A 17,254-nucleotide genomic window follows, 5' to 3' on the forward strand; every position below is an offset into this window, starting at 1 on the left:
CCACAGTAAGGTTATTCCCCTATGGGTATGACTCCTACCATTGTTCCACACATTAGAGAATATCAGCTGGCTTTAGTCAGAAGGACTGAGGAGATGTTGATATGGCATGAAGAGGGGAGAATATTCTACTAAATACAACGTAAACTTGTTTCACACAAAGTTAAGCTACATCAAAGAGAGAAAAGTAGAAGTGATAATGCTCACAGCAGTATGGCTTTGACCATTTATCTGCCTCATTTTTCCAGACTCACGGTTGATAAAAGACACACCTTCAGCTGGATAATTTGCAACCACTGTCAGCTGTCACATCCTGGTGCACTGGCAGCACACCACTATTACTCAATGTCACACCACTAAAGAGAAGCTTGGAGAATGAAAGGAGCCCTTTGTATGAGGCTGTGTTGTCAGCATTTTTTTTTTATCCAAAAGTCTCCAAGTGAAAAAAAATACCAGAGTAATCATCAGTCTTATAAGTTTATGTCCTAACTTGTTGCATAAAAAACATCTACTTTATAACTAAACAGTTAAATAGAATCAAACAGTTTCAGAAAAAAAAGATAATTTTTTTTGAAGTCTCGATAAGGACACAATCTTGCAACTTTTTCTCTGAAACTACTTGATGGACATTTTTAAGGCATTATGCAATTATAGGTATTTACTGATCAAAGTTGGTGTAAGGGTTTAAATCTGGCAACATTTTAAATACCATATCATTTTGGTGAACAAAAAAACTAGACCGGAAGCCCCACAAAACCTTTGGGATTTTTATGTTTTTGTGCTATTTTTAAAGCTCCAAAACTGAACTTTTTAAAATTTTTGGGCTGTGGGGCCACTTAATAAATGTTAATCTGCAATCCGTATTGCATCGTGTCTCCTCTCTGAGCTCCATCAGGCCACTAAAAGTCAGTCTGATGTTGAGTCTTATTGTCTGCTCTGTCAAACTTTTTCCTTTCTTCTTTCAATAATGTCTCCTTGGGTTTCTTTAAACTGGTAAAGTAACATTAATAGCAACTCTTTAAATGCTGATTGGTTGGTAGATGTTTTTGAGGCCTTTGCTGTTTTAAGGCAAACTGCTTGGAAGTTTGTTCAGATAGCAGAACTTATAAATAACAAGTGGTCTTCAAAGCCAAGGAAACAATGGCTAAAATTTTGATCTGGTGAGCAAGTTTGACAACAGCACCTTGAAAAACCTCTAATGGGCACCACTTCTATCATTGTTCCCTAAGCTATGCTGAAAAGAGCAAGAATGCCTTAATGACAACTCAATATGAAGCAAAAATACATCTTCCTCAGCTCGTGCAGTCAAATTGCAAGTGCAAGCAAATCCCTCCAACTTCAAAGAGTGGCAAAACTTTTCATCTTTAAAATGAAAAATAAATTACCTCTTTAATTTAGATTACACCGTCTGTCTTTAAAGTATTCAACACAATGCCAGTGTGGCACTTTTCTGTGGGTTCCAGTTTGTAAAGCTTCTAACTGCTGCAATATTACATTCAGTCCTCTGCTTTCTTGCTCTGATTTGGATAAACAGCCACAATCTAATTCCATTTAAATTCAATAAGCAACATCAAGTGGAGCTGAATTGTCAACATCCAACAGAGTGCCAAATCTAAAAAAAAACTATCATTCCACATAAAGAATTAGAAGCAGGCAGTGTAATTGTAATATTTGGCTTCATGTGCAGTCCATGAGTAATCTGAACTGTTTAGCAAAATGCAACAAAGTCAGGTGTCTCAGAGAGATAAAACATGTCAAAGGCATGTGGGCTTATATTTTACTTTGACAATATCCTGAAATCTGAACTACATACTCTGAAGCGCAGCTGATAAATCACACAGCAAAGAGCCAAAATTAGACTTGCTTGATGTGTGTAATTAGAAGCTTTGCCAAAAAAAAGCTCTTAATTCTTACTTGCAGTTTATATGATATAAAATTTACAAACTGTAAATGTCTTAAAAGGAGTCACAATAATGAGTTATATCTAAATCAGAAAAATACAGAAAAGAGACTGTCACAAATAGATTCTTGCAACACAATAAAACTCAATTGTCAAATAATTACCTGCCATGACAGTATATCATCATTTGCCTCAAAGAAAAAAGCTGTTCCCACAAATCCATGCTTTTCCATTCTCGCTCCAATCCATAAAAACCCACTCAGCAACAAGTGTTGGTAAGCAATCCAAACTAAAAAAAAAAAAAAAAAAAAAAAAAAAAAAAAAAAGATAAGTTTACAGTTTCCTTACCGTCATAGCCAGCTTCTAACAAACCAAACTGCTCCAGCACCTTCACAAACAGCACAACAACTACTAGCACAGCAATCATTTCCAGTCCCTCCAAGTTCATAGTCAACATGTCGCTCAGGTCACTGGCTGTCCATGGCCAACGACACACAACTCAGTGTGTAGCACCGTCAGCAGGCCATTTCACTCCACTTAGGAGCCCCTTATGTGTGGCTCTGGTTAGAGACCAGCACAAGTCAGACAGGGAGGAAAGGAGGGGGAGAAGAAGTGAGTGCAAGAGAAAGAAAGGAGGGAGGACAATGAGTGGCAAGGATGAAAGTCAAGAGGGTATGAGGGGAGAAAGAAAAGGGTAAGGAGGGAGGAACCTAATCATGGTGACAAAGACAGAGTATGAGCAGAAGGAAAAAAGATATAAGTCTGAATGATAGTGCCTCTATGTCAATACTTCTTCCTCCACCAAGTGGGTTCCCAGTGTATTATTATAATTATTTTTTATTATTATTATCATCAATAATAATACTACTAATAATAATATTAATAATAATATTATTATTAACAACATTGCATGCATCATTTTAACACATTTTCCAGCATCAATTTTCAATACAGAGATAAATTGATACAAATGACCAGGCTTTCTAAAGAACATATTTCAAGCTGTCTGAAGTTAATGGAAATAAATCCACCATGTCCCACTCCCACAAGATCTGATGCATGTTACTGATAAGGGAAAATGTCAGCTCAAACAATAAGCCATACATGTGGAACCTCACCATCACCTAGACTTTAGATGAAGCACAAAACCTGGAGGGAGAGATGAAGAGGCAAGGTCAGATAGAATGAGAATGAGAAAGCAGTGGCGAGGGAAAGCCTTTGAGGTTATGCAGCAGGTTGCTGCTGGAGGTGAGGGAAGGAATTTATCTTCAGTCCCTAGATTCTCTCAGAAGAGGCAGAGTGTAGGTACATATACATCTTAACATGATCACGTAGCCCTCTTTCAGTTTTCAGATTCAATAATCCCTGCCTTCTTCTTCCAAATCATTTCTTCCAAATCTCATATCAGTCTCTATCAGGTATTTCCAGAATGTGTGAATATGTCTTTAATATCACTACATCAGCAATGGCATCTTGCTTCAAAACCTAATGGAAGAAGCATTTGGGTTTTAAACCAGTATCACCCTCGCTATTATGTGGAAAACAGAGGAAAATCATTTTTTCTTGGGCAACTTGGGCAACCTTAATTAGCAAAAGAAACAATGTAGCAACAGACAATGGTTCATTTAACGCTCTGAGGATGGAGGTGATCATCTTCAAAAACTGTCAGCTCAAAAGACGTGGGGATGTTATTGGACATCTCATTTATTCAACTCTTTTTACCAATATTTGTGGAACCTACAAAAATTTTAAATAGAACTTTTTAACTCAGAGTGTCTGTTTGAGTGTGTGTGTGTGTGTGCTGGTGGGTGTGTGCGCGCTGTCAGGTGACAAGACAGATGGGAAGCTGTGTAGGACGCTTCTTGAGAATTGAGGTTATAAAGGTGAAAAGGAGGTGTAATGGAAGTCTCGCTGAATAGAATTTAGACATGAGGGGGAGCAACTTCCATTAACACAGATGTTCTCCATTTCTTATATTTTACATGAGATTTTACTGCTTTTTTAAATGTTCCCACGCACTCATATTGGAAATGACCTAATCTCAAAAATTCTTTCTCCACTTCCCAACTTCTCCTCACAAGTCGTATCAGAACTTTACACAGAGTATAATCAAAGCCCTTGGCTAACAGTGATGAAAATAATCAAGCTTTTGCATGTCATCAGCACAGAACGTGCCATATCAATCAGTGTATGATTGGTGATGAAGGTAATTGCCACTGTGTAGCATTGTGGCATGCTGGATGGAGTAGGAACACTGTCTGTAGGTGGCAAGAAATATCTGCAGCACCTGGAATCACACAAACCTGTTGCAGAAAATAAAAAAAATAACAGTCTGACATGAACACTGAAACAGTTTAGATTTAAAGAAAGTGGTGTGTCATATCCACTTGTCGCTTATGCAACTTTACAACCATCTGTAAGGCTTTGATGTTTCATGTAAAGCACTTTAAACTGTTTTATACAGGAAAAGTGCAATACAATTACCTTGCCTTGATGATGACTATGACAAAGATTTCAATGAGAAGCTAAATCTAAAAAGAATTAATCAAGAATGCAATACTTGAAAGCCCTTTTTTGCTATTTTTTTTATTAAATGACAAGATCACCAATTAATCTAAGTTGTTGTCAGTGCAGTCAAAGCTTGATGTTTCTTAAATTTCACCAAACATTGCTTTGAACCAAAGCAATGCTTCGTGTTACTGTTAGATTATGACCTGGAAGATCTTTCTATTCATTCTTAATGTGCTGCCTTACTGCTCTAAACATATATTAAGAAATCAAATATCTCTCGACTGACTGTCTACTAAAGCCTGTGACACAGGATACAATCAACAACCAGGCTTTGTCTCCTTTTGCTTCTTCCTGAGGAACAACAGAAGAATGTACCCAATTTCTGACTGCCATAGAAGAAGTTGAGCCATTAAATTCTAGGGTCAGATATGGTCAACAATGCCCTTTTAAAAATTCTACAGAGTTTCCCATCAGGTATAATAACAACAATGCCAAATTCATTATTTTACACAACAGTCCTCAAAAGCTAATAAAATATGGAGAACATGTTCTCTTTACATTTTCCCTGAAGATTATCTTACTGAATCTGTGAAAGTTACAAAACGCAAACCCTTTTGGTAAAGTTGAAAGTCCATTTTTCTGGTTTTGCACAACCTCATGAAGATCTTAGTCTTTGAGTTTAGTTGCTTTAAATTAAAGTTATTGCAACTGACTTGAAGTCAGGTACACCATTCTGTTCACATAAACGCAACTGAAGGAAGAAAATGTTTTCTCACGCTAAATTAAGTTACAATTGAATTCCCTTCTGTGAGCGAAGGACAGTGCTTCAACACACCATTAAAACAAATGGATGTCTTCCATTTGAAGGGAGAAATTACACAAGAAGGCTGCAGTGGCCTGTAACCTTCACACAAAATGAGCAATTCTAAGATAATTTGATCTGGATTTGGTAATTTGGAGTTACAGATTGTGGTACAATGAGTCTGAAGTCAGATGTATGGCACAAAAACATTTTGTCGGAAAGAGAACATTGTCTTTTTATTATGTAGCGAGCAGAATCACATGTAATATGCCTAAAATAAACTGAAATAATCAATAACACATGAATCACATTATTAAATGATTTGTCAAATCTGCCTTTTTGCTTGGTTGAAATGGATTTATTTGTGCATTGCAGGATTTAATCACCGCTTCTGCACTAGTGACCGAGAAGAACCAGTAATGAGACAAACGGCTTATATCTGCCAGCATCTAGATGATTTGAAAAGATTTCACATCATCAATTCCTTACATAATTTATTATTTATTTTCTCTTGTCTTACTGCAAGAAACTTGTTTGGATGTGCTGCCATCAAGTGGAAATAATAAGAATCAACCAGTTTTACTGAAAATCACTCAAATTTCTCCATTATATTAAAAAAATGGCTTAAAGCTTTAACATCAGATTACTGTTACTTCACAAACACTCAAACAGTAATGTGATATATTTCACATAGTAATCAATTATACAACAAGCAAGCCTTTTAGACTGATCGGTATATTTTATTTAATATAACCAGAAATCAGTAATCAATACAGTTCAGACCTCAGAAACATCATCCGTCTCTCTTTTTTAGCGATGAAATGACCAAAGTCCCAGCCCAAGGGGATGATTCCTTGAGGAGCAAGGCTTGAAAACTGATTTAGTTTTTATAGTAAATGACAATGACCTCTTTGAATAACACTTTAAATGAGCACTCTTTGAATCAAGTCTTTATTTCTCTTTATTAACTTCTGCACTGCAAGGCACTATATACATAAAGCATGGTTGATTGGTTGTAAATTTACTGATAGATTCTGTTTCATTTGTATCAGAGTGATAGGAATATTCTAACTGGAGAGAAAGATGATTATAATTAAAGATGCTGCAGCTACTGATGCAGTCTGTGCGAAAGCTGGGGCTATGGGCGAAAGATACCCATTTCTTATTAATGGTGTGAATATTTAAATTCAGTTACCATCACAAATATGGCAAAAAATATAAATAAAAATAATAATAATAACAATTTTAAAGACATTCTTAAATGTCATGGTTAAAGTTAAAATACTGCCTGGAGGAGATTTTTCCAAAGAAAAACTCCATTAGGTTGAATAGGATTAGCTCAATGACATGTTTAATAACAAACAAATAAAAATGGAACCATAATTATAAATGTACAGGACATTTTTAATAGCACTCCTCTAGGCTGCTTTGAAAGAGATCAGGTGGTTTCACGTTGTTGACCGTACAGATCAAGGAGATAAACACCTAACATCAAGTTAACTGCCAGTTGTGGCTGGGTACATGGCAAATCAACCCCCTTCAACCGACCAGCTGTAAACCACTTACTGAAAATATGTAATGTTTGTATGGTGGGATTTATAGTAAATTTACAACATTAACCACATATCTAGCAATTAAACATCACATTACTACGTGTGCATTTGTCATTAGATAATAATTATTGGTGTCATACTATGGCATTCTCTGAAATCTACTACCCAGTGTTAGTCACATTCCTAACATTATACTGCTAAGTCTGCTGTTCTGCACCTGCAGAGTTTCTCTGGAATGGACGCTAGTCATTACTCTAATTCTGAGTGAACCTTCTTAATACTGATCGCCCTTCCCATATGGGAATGGATTGATTAATTTCATTACACAAGCTGCTGCACCGATTGCCATACCATGGCAGAAACCCAAAACAAGCCCAAAGCCAACTGATGTGGCTTAACTTTTCAATTTAAATGCTAATTTAAAGGACAGAAAAACTAAGTGTTATGATACAGTCACTTTGAAAGAAGGCTGAGATAACATGTTGCTGATAACAAAAGAACAGTAAATCAAAATGGAGCTGCAAGCTGCTTAGGTGACTCTTGCTCATTTCCTCATGCAAAAGCAGCCTTTGTTCATTTACATATCAGAGGATGTCTGATGTCTAATACTTCATGTGGCTTAATAAAATCAATGATGTTTTCCAACTGTTGGAGGAACAAAATTACTTCCATTTTAAGTTGTTTTCCACGCAATGGGAGTCTAAAGTCATTTAAATGCAATGTAAGCCTTATATGAGTAGAGAAAAGAAGTTGGTCTTAGATTACCTTCAGCAGCTTAACGTGCGTTGGATATTAATAACCACTGGGCATCCACTAGATTCCAAAGGGTTCATCCCATTGGTTGGTTCTTCTAACTGTGATCTGGATCAATAGAATTGTACCTGCAGTGAGATGAGCCACAGCCATGTGCATACTAAAAGTCCTCTGAAATCTCTGTCACAGTGTGGCATCATCCTCCAAACACTTCAGCACTAGAGAGTAGTTCTGTGAGAAGTGTTGCATGTGACAGATGGGTTTGAAGAAAATTAATGAGATAAATTCCAAGTGCCTTTGGCATAGGCTTGGTTTTATAGTAATTAATTGCCTTTGACTCATGGACTATGAGTACAGTCATTTTAGGTCTTTTTAAGAGTGAGGATATAAAGTTAAATTCAAACAAAACATTAATTAAACCCATTTCAAGGCGGGAGTTGGAGTACACAAAAGAACGTTTTGATTAATTTCTTTTTGGTCATTTTGCTCTGCAACTGCACAAAAAACGTGACAATCATTCACTTAATGTTTGCTTTTGCAAAGGTTTAATTTTTTATGAGATCGGAAGGCGTAGTAAGCACACATGGTGATCGGTGTTGTGGCTACCCCCAGAATGACAGCTGCTCTCGCTGTAGTGAGCCAAAGTCTCCACTCAGTTCTGTAAACACCAGAAGGCCTAAAAGGAAAGAGGGCCAGCAACAAGAAGCAACCTGGACATTCCCATCGCCCCTTGCGTCAATGTCACAAAATTAGCACAAGTAAACAAAACTCTGTGTGCGTCTCTGCTTGGTTTGGACTTCTTGGTGTTGTTTTTCTACAGAAAACAGACAACTACTTCTGACTGAAGAACACATTTCACTGTGGCAGCTTGACTTATGCAATAGTTCAAGATTTTCTGTGTTTGAGCAGCTGAGTGTACCTATCTCACTCCTACACAAACTCTACTCATAACAGCGTCCAACAACACAAACAGGCAAGACATGTAAATGATAGAAGGACGAACCCATCATACCACCACAATAATACCAGTACGTAGTTTTGTTCCTTTCGTACATTCGGGAAATTCAAAGCTGGGTTAGCTTAGTTTAAAAAGTTCACCGTTTCAATGGGTACCTATTACACCATCATCTCTTGTCATGTAGATAAATGCAGCTATGAAAACGATTTGAAAGCATTAGAGTGGGTGGTGGAGTAGCACTATAGTCTTTCAGACAGCCAGTGTTTTGTTATTTCTCCTCATATGAAAAAAAGCGCTGCATGATGTGAGTCATTATGAGACATGATTTGAGAGAATATTAATCATTTTAATACAAAAAACATTTTATCTGAAAGATACATAATTGTGCTAGTATTGATCTGATGATAGAACATCACAAAAAAGATGCAAGAAAGGATCTTAAAAATGGCAAAATGTCATTGTCTTTTACAAAGATGCAGCTTAAGGTCATATTCTTCAACAAGCTGACTCTCAATGTCTCCATGCATGTTTCTATGTGATGAGATCTGCTTACTGCATCTTACTGCAGCTCATTTTGCCAAAAGCTCCAAGAGGGAAGCGGAAGGTGTAAATCTATGGACATTTTAACTACCATTGTAATGATACTGCCCTTAAAACTCTGGATACTTTCATTTCCATATCCTCACCCTCAGATGGTTAGAGGTAGGTGTTGAAATCACATAGCTGAGGTTTACAATAATATACATAGTTTGGTCTAGATAATAAAAGATAGTGTAGTTAGAAAATTACAAAAAAAAAAAAAAATCTACCTGCTTACAGTTTACCTCCTTCAGTACTATTAGGTTGCAAACCCCAACATCTAACAACAAAACCATGCCCGATAGAAAACAACAGAGTAGGGTTGTGTAGGCAGTCTCACAGTTTACAACCACAGATAGTGACACTATTTCATTTTGGAGATGTGGAAAAATGTACTTGCTCTACATGTGATGTTGCTCCAAAGATAATATATATTCAAACCTATGTTATATAATTCAGGGGATTCAGACACAATCACACAACACGAGCTTTTGCCCCATTTTGTTTTCCATCCTCTTCTACAAATCTTAGTTTTATTGACTGCTTTCAACACAGTGCATGCTTATACATGTGCATTTAATGTGACAGAGCAGTCTACTGTTGTATCTCAGCACATGTTTAATCAAATATGACATTTCAGACCAGAGTTGATGTCACACTGTGGTGCTTTTCACACAATGTTAATTCTCAATTTATTTGCCAACTTATCCATCTATTAAATATCTTAAATTTTAGATTATAAAGCAATATTGTTATCTTTTCCAGTAGGTCTGTGTGCTACTTTTCCTTTTAACTTCATCTCTACATATCACACTCATTGCATTGTACAGTTTGCACTTTTGTGGTTCTGTCTCAATATCTAACACTTTCATTTAACACGTTCCGGGTAACATCCAAATGTCACCCAGGATCTAAAACTTGTGCTCGTCAAAGACGACAACTCGCATGTGCAGAAGGACAAAGTAGAATGCACATGATGTAGTAAAGATGGGTCGGAAAACTGCTTAACTTAGAAAAGAATTATGTGCATAGCAACATTAAATTTGTGTGTTTCAGTAATGCCCAACGATGGTTTTCAATCTAAGTATGATTATCATTTTTTTTCCCTGTTTCTTCTCTCAACATGGCCACTTTATTGTAAAGCAACAGTTGGAGAAATATAAATGACAAAAGAAAAAATTGTCACACAGTGTGTGTGACATGTCAGCTTTCTGAACAGACAAATTGAGCATTGACATTTTTAGCCTGGATACCAGGTCTAGAGTTCAAATCAGAATAAAAACATCAAATATCCCTAAGAAATAATTTTAAAAAAGCCCAGAGAGAGTGATAATGATGAAGAAGGAATAGCATTGAAAATGCAAGAAACAGCCATCTCTAACACTCCAAACATGCTTGATTTTTGTTCTGACCAACTTCATGTTGAGGTGACACAGTCTTCCACATCCACCTTTTATGTTCAATTTACCTTTTCTTCCTCCACTCTGATGGGCTTTTAATCAATAAGTTACCTAAACCCAAACAATCTTAAAAAATGTCAGCCTTCATTAGACTCACAAGATGCTCTAAAGAATTGAGGACATAAGACCAAGACCACAAACCTGTGTATCCAGGCTTGTGCTTAGTTTCTGTTCCAGAATGGTTCCACTCCTTGTAGGAAGGCAACAACAGCTGACTTCAGCAGATGAAGCCGAGCATCAGCCAAGCTTGAGAGGCTTGTTTTTAGTGATTTAAATTGTTTATCTAGAATAATCAATGCTCAGCATTAAGGGAGTTAAACACACTCTGTATCAGCAAGTCTGAGGTGATGGCTCCATGGGTTTTCTGTGTAGATACTCTCCTACACTTATTCATTGCACTAAAGAAAATTTTACACATGAAGCCAGCTGCAAGACTGCCTCTGTTTCCCATGTTCTCCTTTCTAGGTCTCCATAAAATATGCTTACCTTGCACCATACTGCCTGCTCCATGATCTATTGCTTAAGAGAGTTACAAAGAGTCCCTCATTCATTTTGCTTTCAAGCTATCTAACAATACCCGAGTGAAATATGACTTGCTGGACTTCAAGTGTCTCTCTCTCCCCCTACACCACTAAATATAACATATGGCAGTTATTGTCTGCTCGCTGCCCACTTAATATTTCATTGTACTTTAATAAAGAGTGGGCTTCCTTGTATTTTGTTACGGTGACAAGCTGTGATGGTGACGCTGATTGGAACATTACTGCAGGGAGACAGAGATGTAACATAAGCTTGTACGACTGCGCTGGCACAGAGTCAATGTAGCATGCTGTGTGTGTGTGTGTGCGCTCTCACTGTGAAATCAATATTGGGGAAAAGCAAATGGAAAAAGTCAAACAAGTTTGTGGAGTTCAGCCAGAAATGTTGACTAAAACAAAGATTTCTAGTCAATTTCATGGACTGATGATGTGGCAAGAGAAATGCAGATGGGTTTATGGAGAAAGAAAGATTAATGGGGAACTTTCTGCATGCACAACTTTGTCATACACAAAGAGAATGATGTAAAAAAAATTCTGGAAAAACAAAGTATAATGATCTAGCTGAAATACAGCATGAAGACAATCATCTTCCATCAGTAGTCACTGCTATAGCTGATTAAGGCTAATGCATATTAAACTACATCCTCCTCTTCCCACCATGCCTACCTGTCGTCTTGCGTCTTTGTTTTGTCTGAAGAGAAAAGATGACCATTAAAGCTCCCATGATGCCCTCCAGACTTTCTCGCTTAGTGATCTGGAAGTCCTGCTAGATTTCACACACTTTCACTCCCACACTCGGGTGGCTTGAGAGTGAAAATGGAGAAAGAAGAAAAATAAAGGACACAAAGAGCTGCTGGAAGCATTACATGAAAAATCAAGTCTTCGGTCCAAACTTCTGCTTTATATATCCACCTTTGTTAGGTGGGCTGTACATCGAGCGATAGGAGTGGGAGTGAAACATGCGTGCTTCTGTTGAGTTTTGAATTTTGACACGCACACTCTGCAGCCCCCCCCTCCTCCCTCTCTCCTGTTTTCCCACTCTGAAGTGGGAGCCTGCCAGCTGATTTCTGCTCTGCAAAAGCTACTTTGTACCAGTTGAGCATGTAGATTAATTGAGCGCTTGGAGAAAAAGCCAGTAACATGCTGCAGAGTGGTAGTGCTGCTCTTTAACAGATCTATCCTCTCAAGAGGAGGGAGAAACTGGTAGAAGGCGAGCGAGCTCATGCTGCAGATAACCATTTTTTCTTAGTTGCTTTTAAAAGCACATCTAATGCTGTGAACTTGAGGAGGAATCATGCTATGTCCGAGGCATCGAGTGTGTAAGGAGCTGAGAGGCTATTGGGATAAATATTTAAATTATGTGCAGACAGTCACCGGTGGGCTTCTTTTCTACCTGCTTATGCTGACAAGCCATTTTATAAACAGATTAATGACAGAAGAGCAGAGCTCCTGTGGTAATATTAACGTTCAATCCACGCACTGCAGTGGAAATATGCCTCAAGATCACATGTTGAAATTTTAATTAAAAAAATTATGATGTTGTTAAGTGATATTGAATACAAAACAAAGTTCATATTTCCAATGTAAATTATGTTAGTGGTGCAAATTGCTGTTATGAAACAAAAAGATAGAAAATGCAGTAGCATCACTTTCCAGTAGGATTAAATCCTGAAGGGTTACTAATCTAGTTTAGCAGCTACTACATACTATATTTTCTATGCAGCTTCACAGGAAACTGCCTGTTTAGAAGATTTTTAGAAAAGTCTTCATGGATACAGAGAGGGTCTCCAGGTTATAATTATATTGAGGTCCACATCTTTATTTTCATTCAAAGTTAAAAAATGACAGGCAACCAATATCTCACATGAAAAGAGAAAAATAGAAAGGAAACACACTTCCGCTGCCGAAGCCACCCACACACAATGCAAGACATGAACTGTGTGACGGCAATCCAATTCAGAAACAGAACTACCAACCACTGCAATCAAGCACCAATTTGCACCCACTCCATTAACCTGCTTCCTGTCAGCAGCATGTACTTTGGCTGATAGCAGCAGGAGGTGTCGGTGCAGCAGAGTAAGGTCACACTGAAACAACGTTCAACGGCATCTATCAACAGGTTTAGAGTTGAGGCAGCTTCTAGAAACTTTATTTCGAGGTAAACTGAAAAGGAAAGGTGACGAAAAGAGAAGGTAATGAATGCAAACATTCAGAAAGTCAGGGTCCTTTTGGTCAAATGTGCATGCTGTTTCCTTTATAGTGAGGTTTCTTAAAGGAGCCTCAGCAGTAGGAGGCCCAATCACGTTAACATGACACCTGCATTGTAAAACTATACCCTTACCTTTAAGTAAGCTACAGTTTCTGTTCACACATTTCAGCTGTATGTGTTTAGTTACAGATTCAGACTATATGATCCCATCAAACACTGTAGACTGTTCCTGCTATTTGTCCTGTGTTGGACTATTTTTGTGTCACTGAGGTCAGATAGGGTTCAGAAGTAGCTTAAGAACAGTGTCATTCCAAGACAGATGTACAAAACACTGAATAAAGTAAGCAAAGTGTGCTCCCTTCAGGTTTATGTGCCATAAGGTTCCCTTCATTTAGCAAATATGGAGGTTGTTTCTTCACAATGAGACATTCAATTGTAAATTAAAGTTGCAAATGTTTATAATACCTTTGAGACTTAGTTATTCATGTTCTCTAGTAGTTTAAAATTTGCCCTATAAGTAAGCAATTTCCTCAGTCAAAAGACAAATCCAGCAGTTATTTTGTTTGTTATGCTGCCATTACTGTGGTGGTCCTAATAACCTCATATCTGCTACTGCCTGCCAACACAGACATCTGCGTGGATAGCAGGGCTGATGACATTACACAATAGCACACAGTTTCTCACAAGAATATCTTATCTGGCAAACTCACAATTATTGCTTTTCATATTAATTAGGCATCAGTGCATTAATGTGAAATATGCTTCATCTTACAGAAACCACAAAATAGCTGACTATCCACACCTGTATATAAAAAAAACAAAACTCTGGTTATAATAAGTCACCAAAAGTTGAAAAAAATCTCTGTAAGCATTTGCAAAGGCTGCCAACATAGTTGGGACATAGTTTTGTTCTCTTTTGTGTTTAAACTGCAGGACATCACTGCACGCCACCTGGTTGTGTTTTCTCAACTGAATTACTTTTATTTTCTGGTCACAATGCTGCTTTAATAATAAAATATCAAACAATATCTCCCAAATTAACATCCAGCAACAGTCTCCTGGTCCATTAACTGGCATAACAAGTGTTACCTGTTGCATCTTGGTGAGACTGACAGCAACATGAAAATAAAGAATTTTACTATAGGAAATATCCTTTTGTAAAATACTAAAAATAATAAATGTAAATTAGACTGTTGTGTGCCCTCTGCTTTCTCTCCCTGGAGGATATTCTAACCCTATTGCACACACACCAGCAGACAGATAACATCAACCTCTGCCTCTTTGCAATGTGAGACAGGGGCAACTGAAGTCACAGCCAGATTTCTTTGCTTTCACATTTTCCCACATTTGAAGCCTTGAACGACTGAACAGCCAAGAACTGAGCCAGTCCTTCCAGATTTCCTCCTCTCTTCTAATCTGACTTTCACAGAAATGCCAGTATTGGCGCAGGATTTACGCCCTCCCAGATTTATCTGTACTTGATAGATTATTCCAACTCCTGACTGCCTTACTCAAATATCAATATCTGATTTTCAGTCTAAGCGTCAAAGCAGAAAACTTGGTTTTCTATGATCCAATCATGTCAGGAGGTCATGGTTAAACATCAACACCAAAGCAATTTTATACATGTTACAACTGCTTGCCAATTTACCCAACTGCTCCGTATCTTGCATGTGCATCCCTGTGTGCCATCACTTCCTGAGGATTGGTTCAGCTCCCCACACCCTTGTTTCCTGCCAGCTGAGTGGGTGATTGCCTGGCCTATTGCAGATGTTGCAGCCACAGAGTGGGGAGATTTAAATCCGCTGCAGCTGTTGACTCGTCTGCAACCATTTTACACAGACCATTTTATGTATATATATATATACATATACATATATATATACATATACATATACATATATATATATATATATATATATACATATATATATATATATATATATATATATATATATATATATATATATATATATATATATATATATACACACACACACATATATATATATATATATATATATACATATATATATGTGTATATATATCCATCCATCCATCCATCCATCTTCTGCCGCTTATCTGGAGTCGGGTCACGGGGGCAGCAGCCTAAGCAGGGAAGCCCAGACTTCCCTCTCCCCAGCCACATTTGCCAACTCTGCGGGGGGGATCCCGAGGCGTTCCCAGGCCAGCCGAGAGATATAATCCCTCCAGCGTGTCCTGGGTCTTCCCCGGGGTCTCCTCCCAGAGGGACGTGCCTGGAACACCTCACCAGGGAGGCGTCCAGGAGGCATCCTGACCAGATGCCCGAGCCACCTCAACTGGTTCCTCTCGATGCGGAGGAGCAGCGGCTCTACTCTGAGCCCCTCCCGGATGACCGAGCTCCTCACCCTATCTCTAAGGGTGAGCCCGGCCACCCTGCGGAGGAAACCCATTTCAGCCGCCTGTATACGAGATCTCGTTCTTTCGGTCACGACCCACAGCTCATGACCATAGGTGAGGGTAGGAACGTAGATCGACTGGTAAATCAAGAGCTTCGCCTTCTGGCTCAGCTCCTTCTTCACCACGACAGACCGGCGCAAAGCCCGCATTACTGCAGACGCCGCACCGATCTGTCTGTCGATCTCGCGCTCCATCTTTCCCTCACTCGTGAACAAGACCCCAAGATATTTAAACTCCTCCACTTGAGGCAGGACCTCACTCCCGACCCGGAGAGGGCAATCCACCCTATTCCGGCTTAGGACCATGGTCTCAGATTTGGAGGCGCTGATTCTCATCCCAGCCGCTTCACACTCGGCCGCGAATCGCTCAAGCGAGAGCTGGAGATCACGACCAGATGAAGCCAACAGGACCACGTCATCCGCAAAAAGCAGGGACCCAATCCTGAGGCCACCAAGTCGGATCCCCTCAACACCTCGGCTGCGCCTAGAAATTCTGTCCATATAAGTTATGAACAGAATCGATGATAAAGGGCAGCCTTGGCGGAGTCCAACCCTCACCGGAAATGAATCCGACTTACTACCGGCAATGCGGACCAAGCTCTGACACCTGTCGTACAGGGACCGGACAGCCCTTACAAGGGGGTCCGGTACCCCATACTCCCGGAGTACCCCCCACAGGAGCCCCCGGGGGACACGGTCGAATGCCTTCTCCAGGTCCACAAAACACATGTAGACTGGTTGGGCAAACTCCCATGCCCCCTCCAGGACCCCAAAGAGGGTATAGAGCTGGTCCACTGTTCCGCGACCAGGACGAAAACCACACTGCTCCTCCTCTCCGGGATTCAACTATCCGGCGGACCCTCCTCTCCAGGACCCCTGAATAGACCTTACCAGGGAGGCTGAGGAGTGTGATTCCCCTGTAATTGGAACACACCCTCCGGTCCCCCTTCTTAAAAAGGGGACCACCACCCCAGTCTGCCAATCCAGCGGTACTGCCCCTCATGTCCACGCGATGCTGCAGAGGCGTGTCAGCCAGGACAGCCCCACAGCATCCAGAGCCTTAAGGAACTCCGGGCGGATCTCATCCACCCCCGGGGCCTTGCCGCCAAGGAGCTTTTTGACCACCTCGGCGACTTCAGGCCTAGAGATATGAGAGTCCACCCCTGAGTCCACCAGCTCTGCTTCCTCATCGGAAGACGTGTTGGTAGGATTGAGGAGGTCTTCGAAGTATTCCCTCCACCGACCCACTACGTCCCGAGTTGAGGTCAGCAGCTCCCCATCTCCACTGTACACAGTATTGACGGAGCACTGCTTCCCCCTCCTGAGCCGCCGGATGGTGGACCAGAATCTCCTCGAAGCCGTCCGGAAGTCTTTCTCCATGGCCTCGCCGAACTCCTCCCACGCCCGAGGTTTTGCCTCGGCAACAGCCAAAGCCGCATGCCGCTTAGCCCGCCGGTACCCATCAGCTGCCTCCAGAGTCCCACAGGCCAAGAAGGTCCGATAGGACTCCTTCTTCAGCTTGACGGCATCCCTCACTGTTGGTGTCCACCAA

General features: G+C 39.7%; 1 protein-coding gene across 3 annotated transcripts in view; it reads right to left on the bottom strand.

Moving 5' to 3' along the window:
• kcnip4a (potassium voltage-gated channel interacting protein 4a) overlaps positions 1-17,254 on the bottom strand; it is a gene marked incomplete at both ends in the record, with an annotated part of 160,585 nt that overhangs the window by 44,227 nt on the left and 99,104 nt on the right. The window contains one exon of one of the 3 annotated variants that reach the window (XM_079257383.1): positions 2,246-2,345. The exons of the other annotated variants lie outside the window; for them this stretch is intronic. Within the exon in view, the coding sequence (XP_079113509.1) occupies positions 2,246-2,345 (100 nt within the window). Of the gene's footprint in view, positions 1-2,245; positions 2,346-17,254 lie in introns of those variants that run through there. 3 annotated transcript variants of the gene reach the window in all.

Source organism: Telmatherina bonti (genome assembly GCF_933228915.1).
Source record: "Telmatherina bonti genome assembly, chromosome: 18".
In the NCBI taxonomy this organism is placed as follows: domain Eukaryota; kingdom Metazoa; phylum Chordata; class Actinopteri; order Atheriniformes; family Telmatherinidae; genus Telmatherina; species Telmatherina bonti.